Raw genomic sequence first — 14,431 nt, forward strand, 5'->3', positions numbered from 1 at the left:
AGCTAGGTGTGGAGGTGCATAACTGTAACCTCAGCACTTCAGAGGTAGAGGCAGGACGACCTGGGGTTCAAAGGTAGCCTTGGCTACATGAGACCCTGCCTTTCAAAAAAAAAAAAAAACTTACAGTGCATTTTTTTTCTGAGTTCACCTGATTACTAAAATTAGTTTAATGACTCCTCTTGCTATTTTTATTACTATCTTGATTTACCTGGCCAATTTTTTTCCCATAGGAAACGGGAAATTTCCTTTTAGTCAGCTCATTCCAAATTATTGCAACTTAGTGATAAGTGAGTTTCAGCAGTTTGGTGATACAGTGCACATATTTGTCACATGTCTTAATATTGGTGAACTGTTTGTATTTACCTCTCAGATCTAGGGAGACAGGCTTCGAAGCACAGACATCACGCTACTTAAATGAGTTTGAAGAGCTGGCGATCTTGGGAAAAGGAGGATATGGGAGCGTATACAAGGTTTTTTCCATTTACTCATTTTAACAAACTATTATGCTGGCAGTATGTGTATGTTGAGAAGTTATTTTCATGATTATGATGTGAAGTGCTCAGAGAAATCCTAAATATCATAAGAATTTGCTTTTCATTATTATTTGTCATTTTCAAGGACGTGGACAACTTTTCTTTTTTTTCCCCAACCATGTTGGTTGTTTATGTAGATTCTGGAAGTTTTGCATTTTTATTCAGTAGTTTACTCATTAAAAATGTCTTAACATGATAGGCCTTAACACAAATGACAAAATGTATGAATTACACTGTGGGGGGACTGTGGGAAGGGGTCAGTGGGGAAGGTGGTATAAAGATGATTAAGATGTTCTGTATGAAATACACAAAAATCAATAAAAATATTAAAAAATGACAACAAAAATGTGTTACAAGCCAGGCATGGTGGCTCACACCTTTAATCCCAGCATCAGAAAGCAGAGTCTGGCGGATCTCTATGAGATAGAGGCCAGCCTGGTCTACATAGAGAATTCCAGGCCAGCTGGGGCTATAGGGAGATCTTTTCTCAAATCCCTCCGCCCCCACAAAAAGCATTTTTATATGTATGAAAATATCAAAGAATAAATTTAATAAAACATAATTGAAAAGATTTTAAACTTAGTATTTTCAATCTGTAGTTTAAAGATTTAAAGCAAAATGATGAGAATTCTGTTACTAAAATTATAAGTTGAAATTTTTTTTAATGTGTTGTAAAAAAGTTGTGTTGCTAAAGATAGAGCTGAGTAGTTAACTGCGAGTGCCTAGTATACCTGAAATCTTGGATTTCAGCAGCAGCAGCAGCAGCAGCACATAAACCAGGTATGGTACTGTATGCCTGTAATCCCAGTTCTTGGGAACTGGAGGCAGGAGGATCACAAGTTCAGGGTCATCCTCAGCTGAATAGTTTGAGGCCAGCCTGGGTTACATGAGAACCTGTTTCAAAAAGATTAAAGTAAATATCGTGTTACTAAAAATGATGTATTCCTGTGTTGGGGGCAAACAGTTTTGCTGGCATTCCTGTTCTTCAGACTGGAAACCACTGGGAGCTGGACACAGTTCTGTTTGCAAAACTGCTGGTGCAGAAGACTAGGGTTAACTTCTTGGAATGCAGGAAAAATGGCTTTAGCTTCTTTTGATCTCTGAGTAATTTGGGTTATTTAAGCTCACACGAGAAGAACTCCTGTATTCAGTTGTATTCGATGAAATTTAATGCTTTGTCTTTACTTCTGCTTTTTAGGTCCGGAACAAATTAGATGGTCAACATTATGCAATTAAGAAAATCCTGATTAAAGGTGCAACTAAAAGAGACTGCATGAAGGTATGATGTGTCCGAGAGTGTGTGTGTGTATGCATGCTCACCGTGCGTACATGTTTATGTGTGTGACGGTGCATATGTCAGTGCATGTATGTATGTGGAGGCCAGCAGACAACCTGTGTTCTTCAGATGCCATTTACCTTGTTTTTAGAGAAAGGTTCTCTTACTGTCCCAGAGCTCACCAACTAGGCTAGGCTGGCTGGCTACCAAGCCCCTGGGATCCTCTGTTCTCTACCTCCCCAGTGCTGAGATTACAAGTGTACACAACCATCCCTGACTTAAGTGGGTTCTGGGGATAGAATTCATGTTTTCATGCTTGCAAGGCAAGCACCTTATTGACTGAGCTACCTCCCCATTCTTCAAAATGTGATTTTTAAAAAAAAGCGTTTTAGCTGGAGTCAGGCATGTTGGTATTCACCTATAAACCTGCACTTGGTAAGTGTAGGCAGGGAGAACAGTTCAAGGCCTGCCTCTGGTATAGAGCAAGTTGCAGGCCAGATTGGGTTACATAAGATCCTATCTTAAAAAATTCCTCCCTCCAAAACATATTTATTTGATTTGAGCTGGACTTGGTGCATGTACCAATAGCCTCACCTATTGGGAAGACAGGCAAGAAGATCACTTGAGACTAGCCTCATCTACATAATGAGACCTCATTGTTATAAAAAAGTTGGGTGTGGGGGGAGTATGGGACTGATGGGTCAGGTATACAATCCCACTTACTGAGAGTATAAAGCTGGGGAATTGAAAGTTCAAGGCCTGCCAGGGCTTCAATGTGAATTCAAGACTAGCCTAGCCTAAGCAACTTAGTGAAACCTTTTCTCAAAATAAAAAATAAAAGGAGGACTGGGGATGTAACTTAGAGCTAGAGGCTATTTGCCTAGCATGTGAGAGGCTCTGAGTTCAACTCTAGTACAGAGGGAGAGGTGGGGGAGAGGGGGAAGGAGATACTAATTGTGTAGCTTATTTTGAAAAAATTGTATGTCTATTTATTTATGTGTGTATATATTTGCCAAGTAGTAGATGATATTGATTGCCAGTTTACTAAAACTTAGATCATCAGTAAAATACAGTAAAAATGAAAACTAAATTTTTATTTGATTAATTTTTTAACTTGTATTTTTTATTTAATTTTTGAGACAGGATTTCAGTTCGTAGACCAGGCTGGCCTTGAACTCACAGAGATCTGCCCACCTCTGCTTTCTAAGTGTAGAGATTAAAGGTGTGTGCCACCACACCTAGCTATTGATATAACTACCTTTTATTTTGTATGGATGTGTGCATGTGCAGACATGTACATGTGCATGCACATAGTGTGCCTGTAGAGGTTAGAAGACACCTTTCGGGAGTTGATTCTCTCCTTCCACCGTGTGGGTCAGGGATTGAACTCAGGTCATTAGACTTGGCATCAAAGTGCTTTTACCTACTGAGCCATCTCACCAGCCTTTATGTAATTTTTTACAAGTATTTCATTATGAACCACATTTCAGGATCAGTGGAGAAATTAATTTTGTATTACATTTATTTATTTAGTATGTGTATAGTGTATGTTGGCACATGTATGCCATGGCCCTTTTATGGTCACAGGAGTCAGTTCCCTCCTTCCACCATGTGGATCCCTAGGATTCAACTCAGGTCATCAGGCATGGTGGTAAGTGCCTGCTGTCTTACCAGTGAGAAATTAATTTTTTAAATAATTGATTCGACACCCCCCAGCTTGTTACATAAAATCATGTGCCCAGTTCAAGTCCCTATCTTCTTGACATGCTCTGTGGCCTTGGACAGATTTCCTTTCCTTTGAGTCACTGTGTCTCTGACTGTTCAAGAATAAGAATGATAAATAAGAATGACAAACTGAGCCTGGCATGGTAGCCCATGCCTTTAATCCCAGCACTTGGGAGACAGAGACAGGTGGATCTCTGAGTTCCAGATTAACCTGGTCTGCATAGCAAGTTCCAGGCCAGCTGGGGCTACAGGAAGACCCTGTCTCAGAAAGACCAAAAAAAAAGAATGACTAACTTGAGTATGTCACAAAGTGTGATCTTAGCACTCAGGATACCGAGGCTGGAGTCCTGATAATAAATTGAGGCCAGAGTGGGCTGCATTATGAGCCCCAATTGCAAAACAAACATACAACCAAAAACAAACAAAAGAACATTCCACCACAGAGGCTGGGAATGTAGCTCAGTGGAAGAGTGTCTGACATACTCAAAGCCCTGACTTTGATTCACTGCAGTATTTTTCAAAAAGAAAAAAAAAAATAGGACAGAGTGACACTTACCTTGGAATGATACAGGACTCAAATGAGAGTGGTTATAATGAGCTATTAAAATATAAAGTAGGGACTGGAGAGATGGCTCAGGCTGCTCCTGCGGAGGACCCAGGTTCAGTTCCCAGCAACCACATGGTGGCTCACAACTGTCTTTAACTCCAGTTCAGGGGATCCAATACTCTCTTCTGGTCTCAGTGGGCACTGCATGCACGCAGTATATATACATACATGCAGGTAAATGCTCATACACATAAAAATAAAAATAGCTCTTCAAAAAAATATGAGCACTTAAGAACACTGGTTGTTCTTGCAGAAGACCCGGGTTCGAATCCCAGCACCTACATGGCAGCTAACAACTGTCAGTAACTCCAGTTCCAGGGGATCCAACAATCTCTTCTTTCCTCCAAGGGCATTGCACGACATGGGTGCACTTATCTACATGCAGGCAATACACGCATACACATAAAAAATATAAAAATAATAAAAGTTTTTAAAAGTTTTAAAAAATGTGAGTGCTGCACATGTGTACGTTGTGAAGTTGTTATGACAGTGGCCATTTGTCTTTCACAGATTATTCCCATTATTTTAATTTAGCCCAGATTGCCTTGTTAGAAAGGCCTCCAGAACAAGAAGTAAGTATCGGGTAACAAATTGCTATTGACAAAACAAATCTAATTACTTTGATTTTTCAGGTGCTACGAGAGGTAAAAGTTCTGGCAGGTCTTCAGCATCCTAATATTGTTGGCTATCACACTGCATGGATAGAGCATGTTCATGTGGTCAGGCCACAAGGTAAGATGCTTTTTATTTAGGTTGTCTTTTTTTTTTTTAGTTTTGACTTGGTCTTTTTAAAAAATGATTATTTTAAATTATGTGTCTGTCTGTGTGTAAGTGCATATGTGATTATAGTGTCAGCAGAGTCCAGAAGATGTTGTTAAATTCTCTGGAGCTGGAGATACAGGTGGGTGCTGGGAACTGAATGCTGGTTCTCTGCAGAGCCTCTTGAACCATCTCCAGCCCCTAGGTTTTCTGAAACAGGGTCTTGCTCTGTAATCCTGGTTGGCCTAGAACTGTCTTTGTCACTCTCAAACGTGTTGTGATCCTTTTGTTTCTGCCTCTGGAGTGCCAGTATTACAGCAGGAGCCACCATTCCTGGTCTTGTAAAGAAGGGCGGTTACCTATTCTAAAACCTGAAATCTAAAAGGCTCCCAAATCCGAAATTTTAGAGATCATGAAAGCACTCAAATTTTTTTTTTTTTAAATTTTTGGAGTTTTGGATAGGATGCCTAACTAATACTCTGTATAAATATTGTAGACTCTGAAAACAAACAAGAAAAAAATCCAACTCAAATATGAAGTTCTTTTGTTTTCCCTCTTACACCATATGCACTCAACCTGTACAGTCAAAGGCTTAATAAATGACTACTCTTTAGCCTAAACTGCCCTACCTTTATGTAGCCCGTGAGCTGAGAATAGTTTTGTTTTTATTTACTTAGTTATTAAAAAAAAAAAAACAACTTTTTTCAGGGCTGAGGATTGAACACAGAGCCTTGTGCTTGCTAGGCAAGCATTTTCCTACTGACCTACATCCTCAGCCTCTGTTTTTCACATTTTTAAGTAGTTAAAAAGAGGGGCTAGGGGCCTGATGTGTTGGCATACACCTTTAATCCCAGCACTCAGAAGGCAGAGGTAGGATGAAGTCTGTGAAAGAGAAAGAGACTGCAGAAGTGGTAACATCACTGTCCTGTAACATGAGGCCCTGAATTTGGATCCCTAGTACCCATGTAGAAAGATGCTGTGGTATACATCTGTATCCCCAGCACTGGGGATCCCTGGAGCTCACTGGCCAGCCAACTAGCCAAATTGATGAGCTCCAGATCCAACAAGAGACCTTGTCTCAAAAGAATATAAGTTAGACATTGAGAGAGGAAGACAACAGATGTTGACCTGTCTTCCGTGTGCTCATATGAACCTGTGCACACATTCACATAAAATGTTACCGCCACCCCCCCACCCCCCTCCCCACCAGGGCTGGAGTGATGGCTTAGTGGTTAAGAACACCGGTTATTCTTGCAGAAGACCTGGGTTCGAATCCCAGCACCCACATGGCAGCTAACGACTGTCTGTAACTCCAGTCCCAGGGAATCCGACAGCCTTTGCTGTCCTCCGAGGGCACTGCATGACACAGATGCACTTACCTACATGCAGTCAGTACACCCATACACATAAAAATAATAAAATATTTTTTAAAAAGTTGCCCCCCAAGGAATCAATAGAAGACTGTTTTATGAAAATCATTTAAAATTTAAGTTTCAGTTCAATGGAGTTTATTAGAACATAGGCTTGCTCACTTTTTGCCTAGAGCTGCTTTTTCACTACAGTAGAATTAAGGTTGAGTCCCTAAAGAGCCTCAAAGTTAATATTTACCATCAGATCTCTAGAAGTTTTGCTCAGCCCTGGTGGAGTTGAATAGTTTTCTACAGTGTTCCAGTTTTTATTTTTATTGTTTTCCTTTTTTCTTTTTTGATTTATTTTTATTTTATGTGTATGAGTGTTATCCCTACATGTATGTAAGTATGCTCATGAGTGCAAAACAGAAGGGGGCGTCAGAGCCCCTGGAACTAGAATTGCAGACATGAGAACTAGAGTTAGCCAGCATGTGGGTGCTAGGAACTGAACCCAGGATCCTCTGGAAGAACAGCCAGCACTCTTAACCACTGAGCCATCTCTTCAGCTGCCAGTGTACCAGTTTAAAAAAAAAAAAAAAAACTTGTCAGAGGCTGGAGAGATATTGCTCAGCAGTTGAGAGCACTGGCTTCTCTTGCAGAAGATCCCAGGTTCAGTTCCCAGCACCCACGAACCCACGTGGCAGCTAATAACCGACAGTAACTCTAGTTCAGGGGATCTGACACCCTCTTCTGACCTCCATCAACACTGCATGACACGGGTGTACTTGCATAAATGTAGGCAATACACTCATACACATAAAATAAATATAATGAAATATTTTTAAAAATAAGCTTGTCTTCTTTTGACTTTCAATCTCGTTTGGTACCATCTGTATCTTTTTAGCTCGAAGTTTGAGTATAAGTTGAAAACCTGGCTGCTCACAGATGTTGTGTTTATTTCTATTCAGCAGACAGAGTTCCCATTCAGCTGCCCTCTCTTGAAATGCTGTCAGAGCAGGAAGGGGACAGGTATGTGGACTGCTGTTACTTCTGCACATTAGTCTTTTTCTCTCACCTGTGGTGACTTGCTTTTTTCTTTTCTATGAGAATATGGCAGGAGTGTTTTTATTCTTTTTACTTTGTTCTTTTTTTGGATTTTGGGTTTTTTTGGGGGGGTCTTTTTGAGACAGGGTCTTCCTGTAGCCCCAGCTGGCCTGGAACTCAATGTGTAGACCAGGCTGGTTTTGAACTCACAAAGATCTGCCTACCTCTGCCTCCCAAGTCTTGGAATTAAAGGCATGTGCCACCACACCCGGCTTCTTTTTTCTTTTCTTTTTTTTTTTTTTTTTTTTTTTGTTTTTTTTAAATAGGGTTTTCCTGTAGCCCCAGCTGGCCTGGAACTCACTATGTAGACCAGGCTGGCCCTGAACTCACAGAGATACACCTGCCTCTGCCTCCCAAGTGCTGGGGACTATAGGCGTGTGCCACCACACCTGGCTATTTTTGCTTTTTTATAATTGGGTTTTTTTTTCCTTTATTGTGTATTTTTGTTACAAAATACTAATTTACTTTCTCCTCTCATATTGTCAGTATGTAGTTGAATTTGTTTAATACAGGATCTTGCTATGCAGCTCAAGCTAATGTTGAATTTGCTATGTAGCCCAAGCTAGCTAGCTTCAAACCTGCAGTCACCCTGCCTCAGCTTCCTACATCTCAGGATCACAGGTGTACATCACCATTTCTAGCCATCAGTTTTTAAACAAAACCTAGTGCTACACAGATTCGCTAACAAATCTCTTTTGATACTTTTATTTGAAACATGGTCTCATGTAACCTTGGCTTGTCTAGAACTTGATATACAGCTGAAGACGGCCTTGAACTCCTGGTCTTCCTGCCTCAATCCTCCTAAGTGCTGGGATTACAGGCATGTACCATAAGACCTGATTGAAGCTATTTATTTAGCGGTTTATGATTTGTGCAGGCTTGAAGGAACAGCTCATAGACTGTTGATTATTACTTACATTTACTTCTGTGTTTACTGTTCTTTCATTCTAGAGATCAATATGGCATTAAAGATAATGAAAGCAGCTTGTCCATTATCTTTGCTGAGCTCACATCAGAGAAAGAAAAGGCCTTTAGTGAATCCAACGTTAAAAATCAGAGTAACAACTTGGTGAGCTACACCACTGATTTAGTCATCAGGGACAACAGTGAATTGGAATCGTCCCTTGATCTCCAAGAAAATAGCTTGGCTGATAGGTCTGCCAGATCAGTTGTCAAGCATCACCTGCTGCCAGGGCATGACTCGGACCCAGAAGGGAATTTCTCATTCACTGAGGAGTCTTCTGAAGACAACTTGAACCTGCTGGGGCAGACAGAGGTAGAGTGCTTTCTCAGAACCTGCTGATGGGATGTTCGCCGCATTGGATAGGATAGCACATTGTGACTCTGTGGCTTCCCTTCCTCAGCTGAGTCCATATCTGCCCCTCTTGTTTCCTCACTGCTCTTCTGTGCTCAGTTTCTTGGACCCAGTGGGGTCTCTTTGACTGTATGGCCTTTGTAAGTTCTTTTGCTTGTGTTTGTTTTCAGACAGGGTCTCATATAGTCCCAGCTGGCCTGGAACATGCTGTGTAGCCAAAGATGACCTTGAATTTCTGATCCTTCTACTTTTACCTCCTAAGTGATGGAATTATAAGCATGAACCACCATACCACCCAGTTCATGCAGTGTGGTGGTCAAGCTCAGGGCATTGTATTCTACTAGTCCATCCTCAGCCCTGCTGGAAGACCCTTGTATTTGCTTCCAACTCCACTTAGCGCCAGCTTTTCCTGCCTCCCCACTGGGTCAGTGTTCCTCTAGATATTCTCAGATGTATGCTGTGGAACTGGAAGCCTCATTCATACTCTATTTCTGTTACATGTTAGCCTAATGCTATAAATAGATACTTTTGCAAAAAGATTTTCTATTTTTGGAGTGTAACTTTGGTGAATCCTATAGGATTACCAGTCAGTTGTTAGAGGACTCTTACTGTGTTAAGTTATGCCAGTATGCTCCTCAGACTCTCACCAATATTATTAGTATTCTAAACGTTGAGCATTAGGGGCTGGAGCAGAATCTCAGTTGACAAAATACTTGGTGTATAATCATGACCTGAGTTTGATCCTTGGAACTTTTGTAAAAAGCTGGGCACAGTGGTGCACATGGTAATCCCAGCACTGGAGAGGTGAAGATAAGTGGATCCCTGGACTCTGACCAGCCAGCCTAATCTAGTTGACAAGACCCAGATCCAGATGAGAAACTATCTCCAGAAAAAGTGTATAGCTTCTGAGGGAGAGCAACTGAGACTGACCTCTGGTCTACGCGCGCACACACACACACACACACACACCCCAAAACTTCACAGCAGGTTCATTTGAATCCAGAGGAATTATGATTTTTCATCAGAATCATTCCATTTCTCTGTATTATATTTGGAAATTTTTCCTTGCTACCTGAATTAGGTGGGCTACAGTAAGCTTAATGCTGTCTCACTTTTTTCTTGAGTAAGATGTTTGTTAGGAACAGTGTGAGGCCAGCCAGAGTACCTGTACTTCAGAATATACTGAGTTGTAGAGTACGATGCAGCCATTCTGTTATGCTTTGCCCTAGCTTAGAAATTCTGTATGTAAGAGATAAAATATGTTTAGTGATAGAGCAAGCATATATGAGATCCTGGGTTCCATCCCTAGTACCATGAAGAAAAACCCAAAAGACAAATACCAGTTGTTTATATAGTGAGCAGACCACATAAGCTTCAGAAACAGTTCCTCAGTGCCACATTTGAAAGCTTCTGCCTTTGGACTCCTGCCTCCTTATGTTAGGACACACTTTGTGTTTTGTTTGAGACAGAGTCTCATGTCAGGCTGCCTGCCCTTGAATTTGCTATATACACATGAATGACCTTGAACTTCTGATTTTATTGCTTCTTCCTGAGTGCTAGGATTACAGGCCTACATACACCTCCATGCAAGGTTTACATGGTGCTAGGGGTGACACCCAGTGCTTCTCGCATGCTACTCAAGGACTCTACCAACTGAGCCACATCTTCAGCCTCAGGCTACACTGTGATATGGAGACTTTAGGCAGCAGTTAGCCATGGTGTTTGATCTAGAGTAGGCCAGTGAGTATTTGTTGATAATGAAAAATGCGAGTGAAGAGGAAGATGGGACCTTGGAATGTCTTCTAGGTCCGGTACCACCTGATGTTGCACATCCAGATGCAGCTGTGTGAACTCTCCCTGTGGGACTGGATAGCTGAGAGGAACAATCGGAGCCAGGAGTATGTGGATGAAGCTGCCTGTAAGTACCATATGTAAATGCTGCTTTTTGCAATATTTTTAAAAAACAAGTATGTATTTGCAAGTCATATTTTTCTGTGATAAACTGTTGGAATTGGTTATGCTTAGTGTTGCCAACTTGACAGAATTTAGAATCATCTATGTTTTTTTTTTTTTTTTTTTGACACACCTATCAGGGATTAGCTAGATTAGGTTAGCCTCTGGGCATGCCTGTGGGGGACAATATTGATTAGGCTGAGATGGACAGACCCATCCATGTGTTGTAGGTGGCCCCATTCCTGGGTTGGGATCCTGGGCTGTATGGAAAGGAGAAAGTGAGGAGCACATATATGGTTCTCTGCTTCCTGACTGTGGGTGCGATGTGACCAGCTGCCTCAGGCTCCTGCTGTATTGACTTCCCTTCCGTGAAGGACTATACCCATGACCTATAAGCTGAAATAAGCCCTTTCTTCCTTAAGCTGCTTTTGTCAGGATATTTTATTACAGTACCAGGAAAAGAAACTAAGATGATATTTAAATAGCAATATGATAGAATTTATGGTAATAATTTTGGATTAATTTTTTTGTGTGTATGTATATACATGTTCATGTATATAGGCCAGAGGTTGATGTTCTAAGACTATGCCTGGCTTTCTCCCTTATTTTTGAGACAAAGTCTCCCACTGAATCTGGAGCTCACTGGCTTGGTTAGGTTGGCTCACTAGTGAGCTCTTAAGGCTTTACCTGCCTCTAGCACTGGCTTTTACTTGGCTGCTTAGGATCTGAACTCAGGTCTTTGTGCTTTTGTGGAAGATATTTATTTGGCTGAGCTATCTTTCTAGCCTTTTTATTTTTTTGAGACAGGGTCTCCCTGTAGCCACAGCTGGCCTAGAGCTCGCTTTGTAGACCAGGCTGGCCTCAATTTCACAGAAGTCCATCTGTTTCTGCTTCCCAAATGCTGGGATTAAAGGCATGTACCACCATGCCCAGCTTTTTTGTTGTCTTTTTAATTTTTGTTTTCTGTGTATGAGTTTATTGCCTGCATGTGTGTAAGTGCACCTGTGTTGTGCAATGCCTGTGGAGGTCAGAAGAAGGGGTTGGATCCCCTGGAACTGGAGTTACAGACAGTTGTTAGCCACCATGAGGGTGCTGGGAATCAAACTCAGGTCCTCTGCAAGAGCAGTCAGTGCTCTTAACCCTGAGCCATCTCTCCAGTCCCAATCTTTTTCAAACTGAAACTATGATAATACTTTTTAAAATTTATTTTATGCCTCAGGTTCCCTCGACATGCTGCAGTTATATGTTGAAATACTGTTGGCCAATATTTAAAAAATATAGCAATGGCTCTCAACTTCGGCTGCATGTTACAATCAACTGGGAGAACTTTAAAAAATTAGTTTAAGGGATTGAAGATATAACTGAATTGGTAAATTACCTGCCTAGTGTGCTTAAGGTTCTTGTTTTAATCTCCAGTACTGCATAAACTGGGCACAATGGCACATACCTGTAATCCTAATACTTAGGCAGTGGAAGCAAGAGGATCAGAAGCTCAAGGTCATCCTTTGCTATCTTATATTGTCTCAAAAACAAATCAAATCAAAACAAAAAGAATGACTTTACATCAAGTTAGGCAGCCATTAGAGTCACTGTCAAGAATGTTAAATCGGGGTAATAGTGTTTTCCTTCCTGATGTGATAGCACATGGAATTTTTCTCTGTGTTTTTTCTCACCCCAAACCTTAATCCCAATCTGATCAGGGGAAAAACATTGAACATAACCCCTGTTCAGAACTGTCAGTTACTTTTCAGAACTGTCAGTGTCAACACAAAAACGTAATGCATAATAAACTATCACCAGCCAAAGGAACTGTGGGAATTAGAGCTGAGATTATAGGTATAAACCACCATGCTTAGCCTAGCTATCCAACTTCTTATAGCCAGTGTGGTGGCTCATACCTGTAATTCATTCTAGTGTTTGAGAGGCTTGGGTGGAAGATTTCCTGAGTTCCAGGCCAGTCAGTTTTTGTTTTAGTACAGGGTGTCCAATCTTTTGACATTGCAATATGATGTTATCTGCAAATGTGTTGGACTATCCTGTGATGCATGCAGTCCATGGGCTGCAGGTTGGATACACCTATTAGACATACTAAAAACCACTCCACTATGTAAATTTATTGATATAAGTAGATTAATTAATTCATTTCTCTTTTTTTTTTTAACCCTATTCTTTATTTTCAGTCATTTTTAGTAAATCTTGCAGGTGATGGAAGGTTGAACAATTTTATTTTTAGTTTTGGAGACAAGATCTTACTATGAGGCCAGGCTGAGCTTGAACTTAAGGTAGTCTTCCTGTTACAACCTCCTAAGTGTTAGGATTCCAAGTATAAGCCACCATGTTGAGCTAATTTTTTTTCTTATTCCAGTATTTGGGATACTGTCTTTAATCCTGTGCGGAGTAGGATACCAGATTAGCATTAGGTCTCAGTATGTTAAGAGTTAAGGGGAACTAAAGCTGTAATCTAGCTACCTAATGCCTGAGAATTGTTTAAAAAGTAGTTTAATACAGAGTTGCTGAGTGAGATTAGAGGTATCTCTTTGGAGGCACAGCCTGTGAAGTAGTAGGTGTCGGTTTGTGATGGTTTTTCTTTACCATCTGAAGAGCATTTCCTTCTTCAGTTCCAAGTTTTAGCCCATTCTGGAGCATTAACTATTAAAACTTGAATAGCACATGAGTGTCCAATGCTAATTTATTGTGCACCTTTAACACTTAGATGTTAATGTAATGAGTTTAAAAAATAAGGATATGTAACTATTTGTTTTTAAAATTCCAGGTCCTTATGTTATGGCCAGTGTTGCAACAAAAATTTTTCAAGAATTGGTGGAAGGTGTATTTTATATACATGACATGGGCATTGTCCACAGAGACCTGAAGGTAAGCCAGACACTATAACCTTGAACATAGTGGTGATTTCTTGTGGGAGATTATGTGCTATGGGCTCACAGAATACAAGGAGTACTGTGCATTCATTCGTTTACCTAGGAGGTTAGCATTACATTCATGTCAACCATTGTCCCAAATGTCCAGAACAAGACACCCTAGACTGGGGAGATGGCTCAGTCAGTAAAGTGCTTGCTGTGTAAGCATGAGGACTGATGTTCAGCTCTGCAATACCCTTGTAAAAAGCTGGGTTCAGCAATGTCACCTGTAACCCCAGTGCTGGGGAAGTGGAGATAGGGGGATCCCTGGCCAACTATTCTAGCTGAGTCAGTGACCTCTGTTCAGTGAGAGACTGTCAACAAAAAAAAACAAGGTGGAGAATTCAGGAAGGTACTTGGCATTGACCTCTTGTCTCTACACAAATGTGTACACACACACACACACACTTACAAAAAGTTAACTCTTAGATTGAGTTTAAAAGCAGTAATTTGGGGACATTTGAAAATTGTGAAGTATAACTGTTGTCAGCAAGTATGCTGAGTACTGCTACAATTGGTGGTGGTCCGTATACTTAATATTGTCAAAAGTGGTCATATAGTACTGCAGCCTTACAGAGAAAATCTTCTAGAAAATTTTATTTTAGTTTATTTTTTAAATTTTATTTGGATTTTATTTATGTGTATGAGCATTATGCCTGCATATATGTAAGTGTACCCGTGTTGTGCAGTACCTGTGGAGGACAGAAGAGGGTAGTCGAATCCCCTGGAACTAGAGTTAATGAACTATTGTTAGCTACCATGTGGCTGCTGAGATTCAAACCTGATTTCTTCTGCAGGAGCAGCCAGTGCTCTTAACTGCTGAGCCATCTCTCCAGCCCTCCAAGAAATTATTTCTATTCTTGATCTTTTAAAAAACAGAGTTACAGCCGGG

General features: G+C 40.7%; 1 protein-coding gene across 3 annotated transcripts in view; it reads left to right on the forward strand.

The window, feature by feature from the left end:
• Positions 1 to 14,431, forward strand: part of Eif2ak1 (eukaryotic translation initiation factor 2 alpha kinase 1) — a 43,804-nt gene that overhangs the window by 14,661 nt on the left and 14,712 nt on the right. For 2 of the 3 annotated variants that reach the window (XM_029559122.1, XM_008824012.2), the window contains exons 5-11: positions 371 to 470; positions 1,732 to 1,812; positions 4,774 to 4,873; positions 7,218 to 7,278; positions 8,305 to 8,629; positions 10,475 to 10,586; positions 13,395 to 13,495. In XM_029559122.1, the coding sequence (XP_029414982.1) occupies positions 371 to 470; positions 1,732 to 1,812; positions 4,774 to 4,873; positions 7,218 to 7,278; positions 8,305 to 8,629; positions 10,475 to 10,586; positions 13,395 to 13,495 (880 nt within the window). The remainder of the gene's footprint in view (positions 1 to 370; positions 471 to 1,731; positions 1,813 to 4,773; positions 4,874 to 7,217; positions 7,279 to 8,304; positions 8,630 to 10,474; positions 10,587 to 13,394; positions 13,496 to 14,431) is intronic. The other variant, XM_029559121.1, reaches the window with a different exon arrangement.

Source organism: Nannospalax galili, unplaced genomic scaffold (assembly GCF_000622305.1).
Source record: "Nannospalax galili isolate Female #2095 unplaced genomic scaffold, S.galili_v1.0 scaffold809, whole genome shotgun sequence".
In the NCBI taxonomy this organism is placed as follows: domain Eukaryota; kingdom Metazoa; phylum Chordata; class Mammalia; order Rodentia; family Spalacidae; genus Nannospalax; species Nannospalax galili.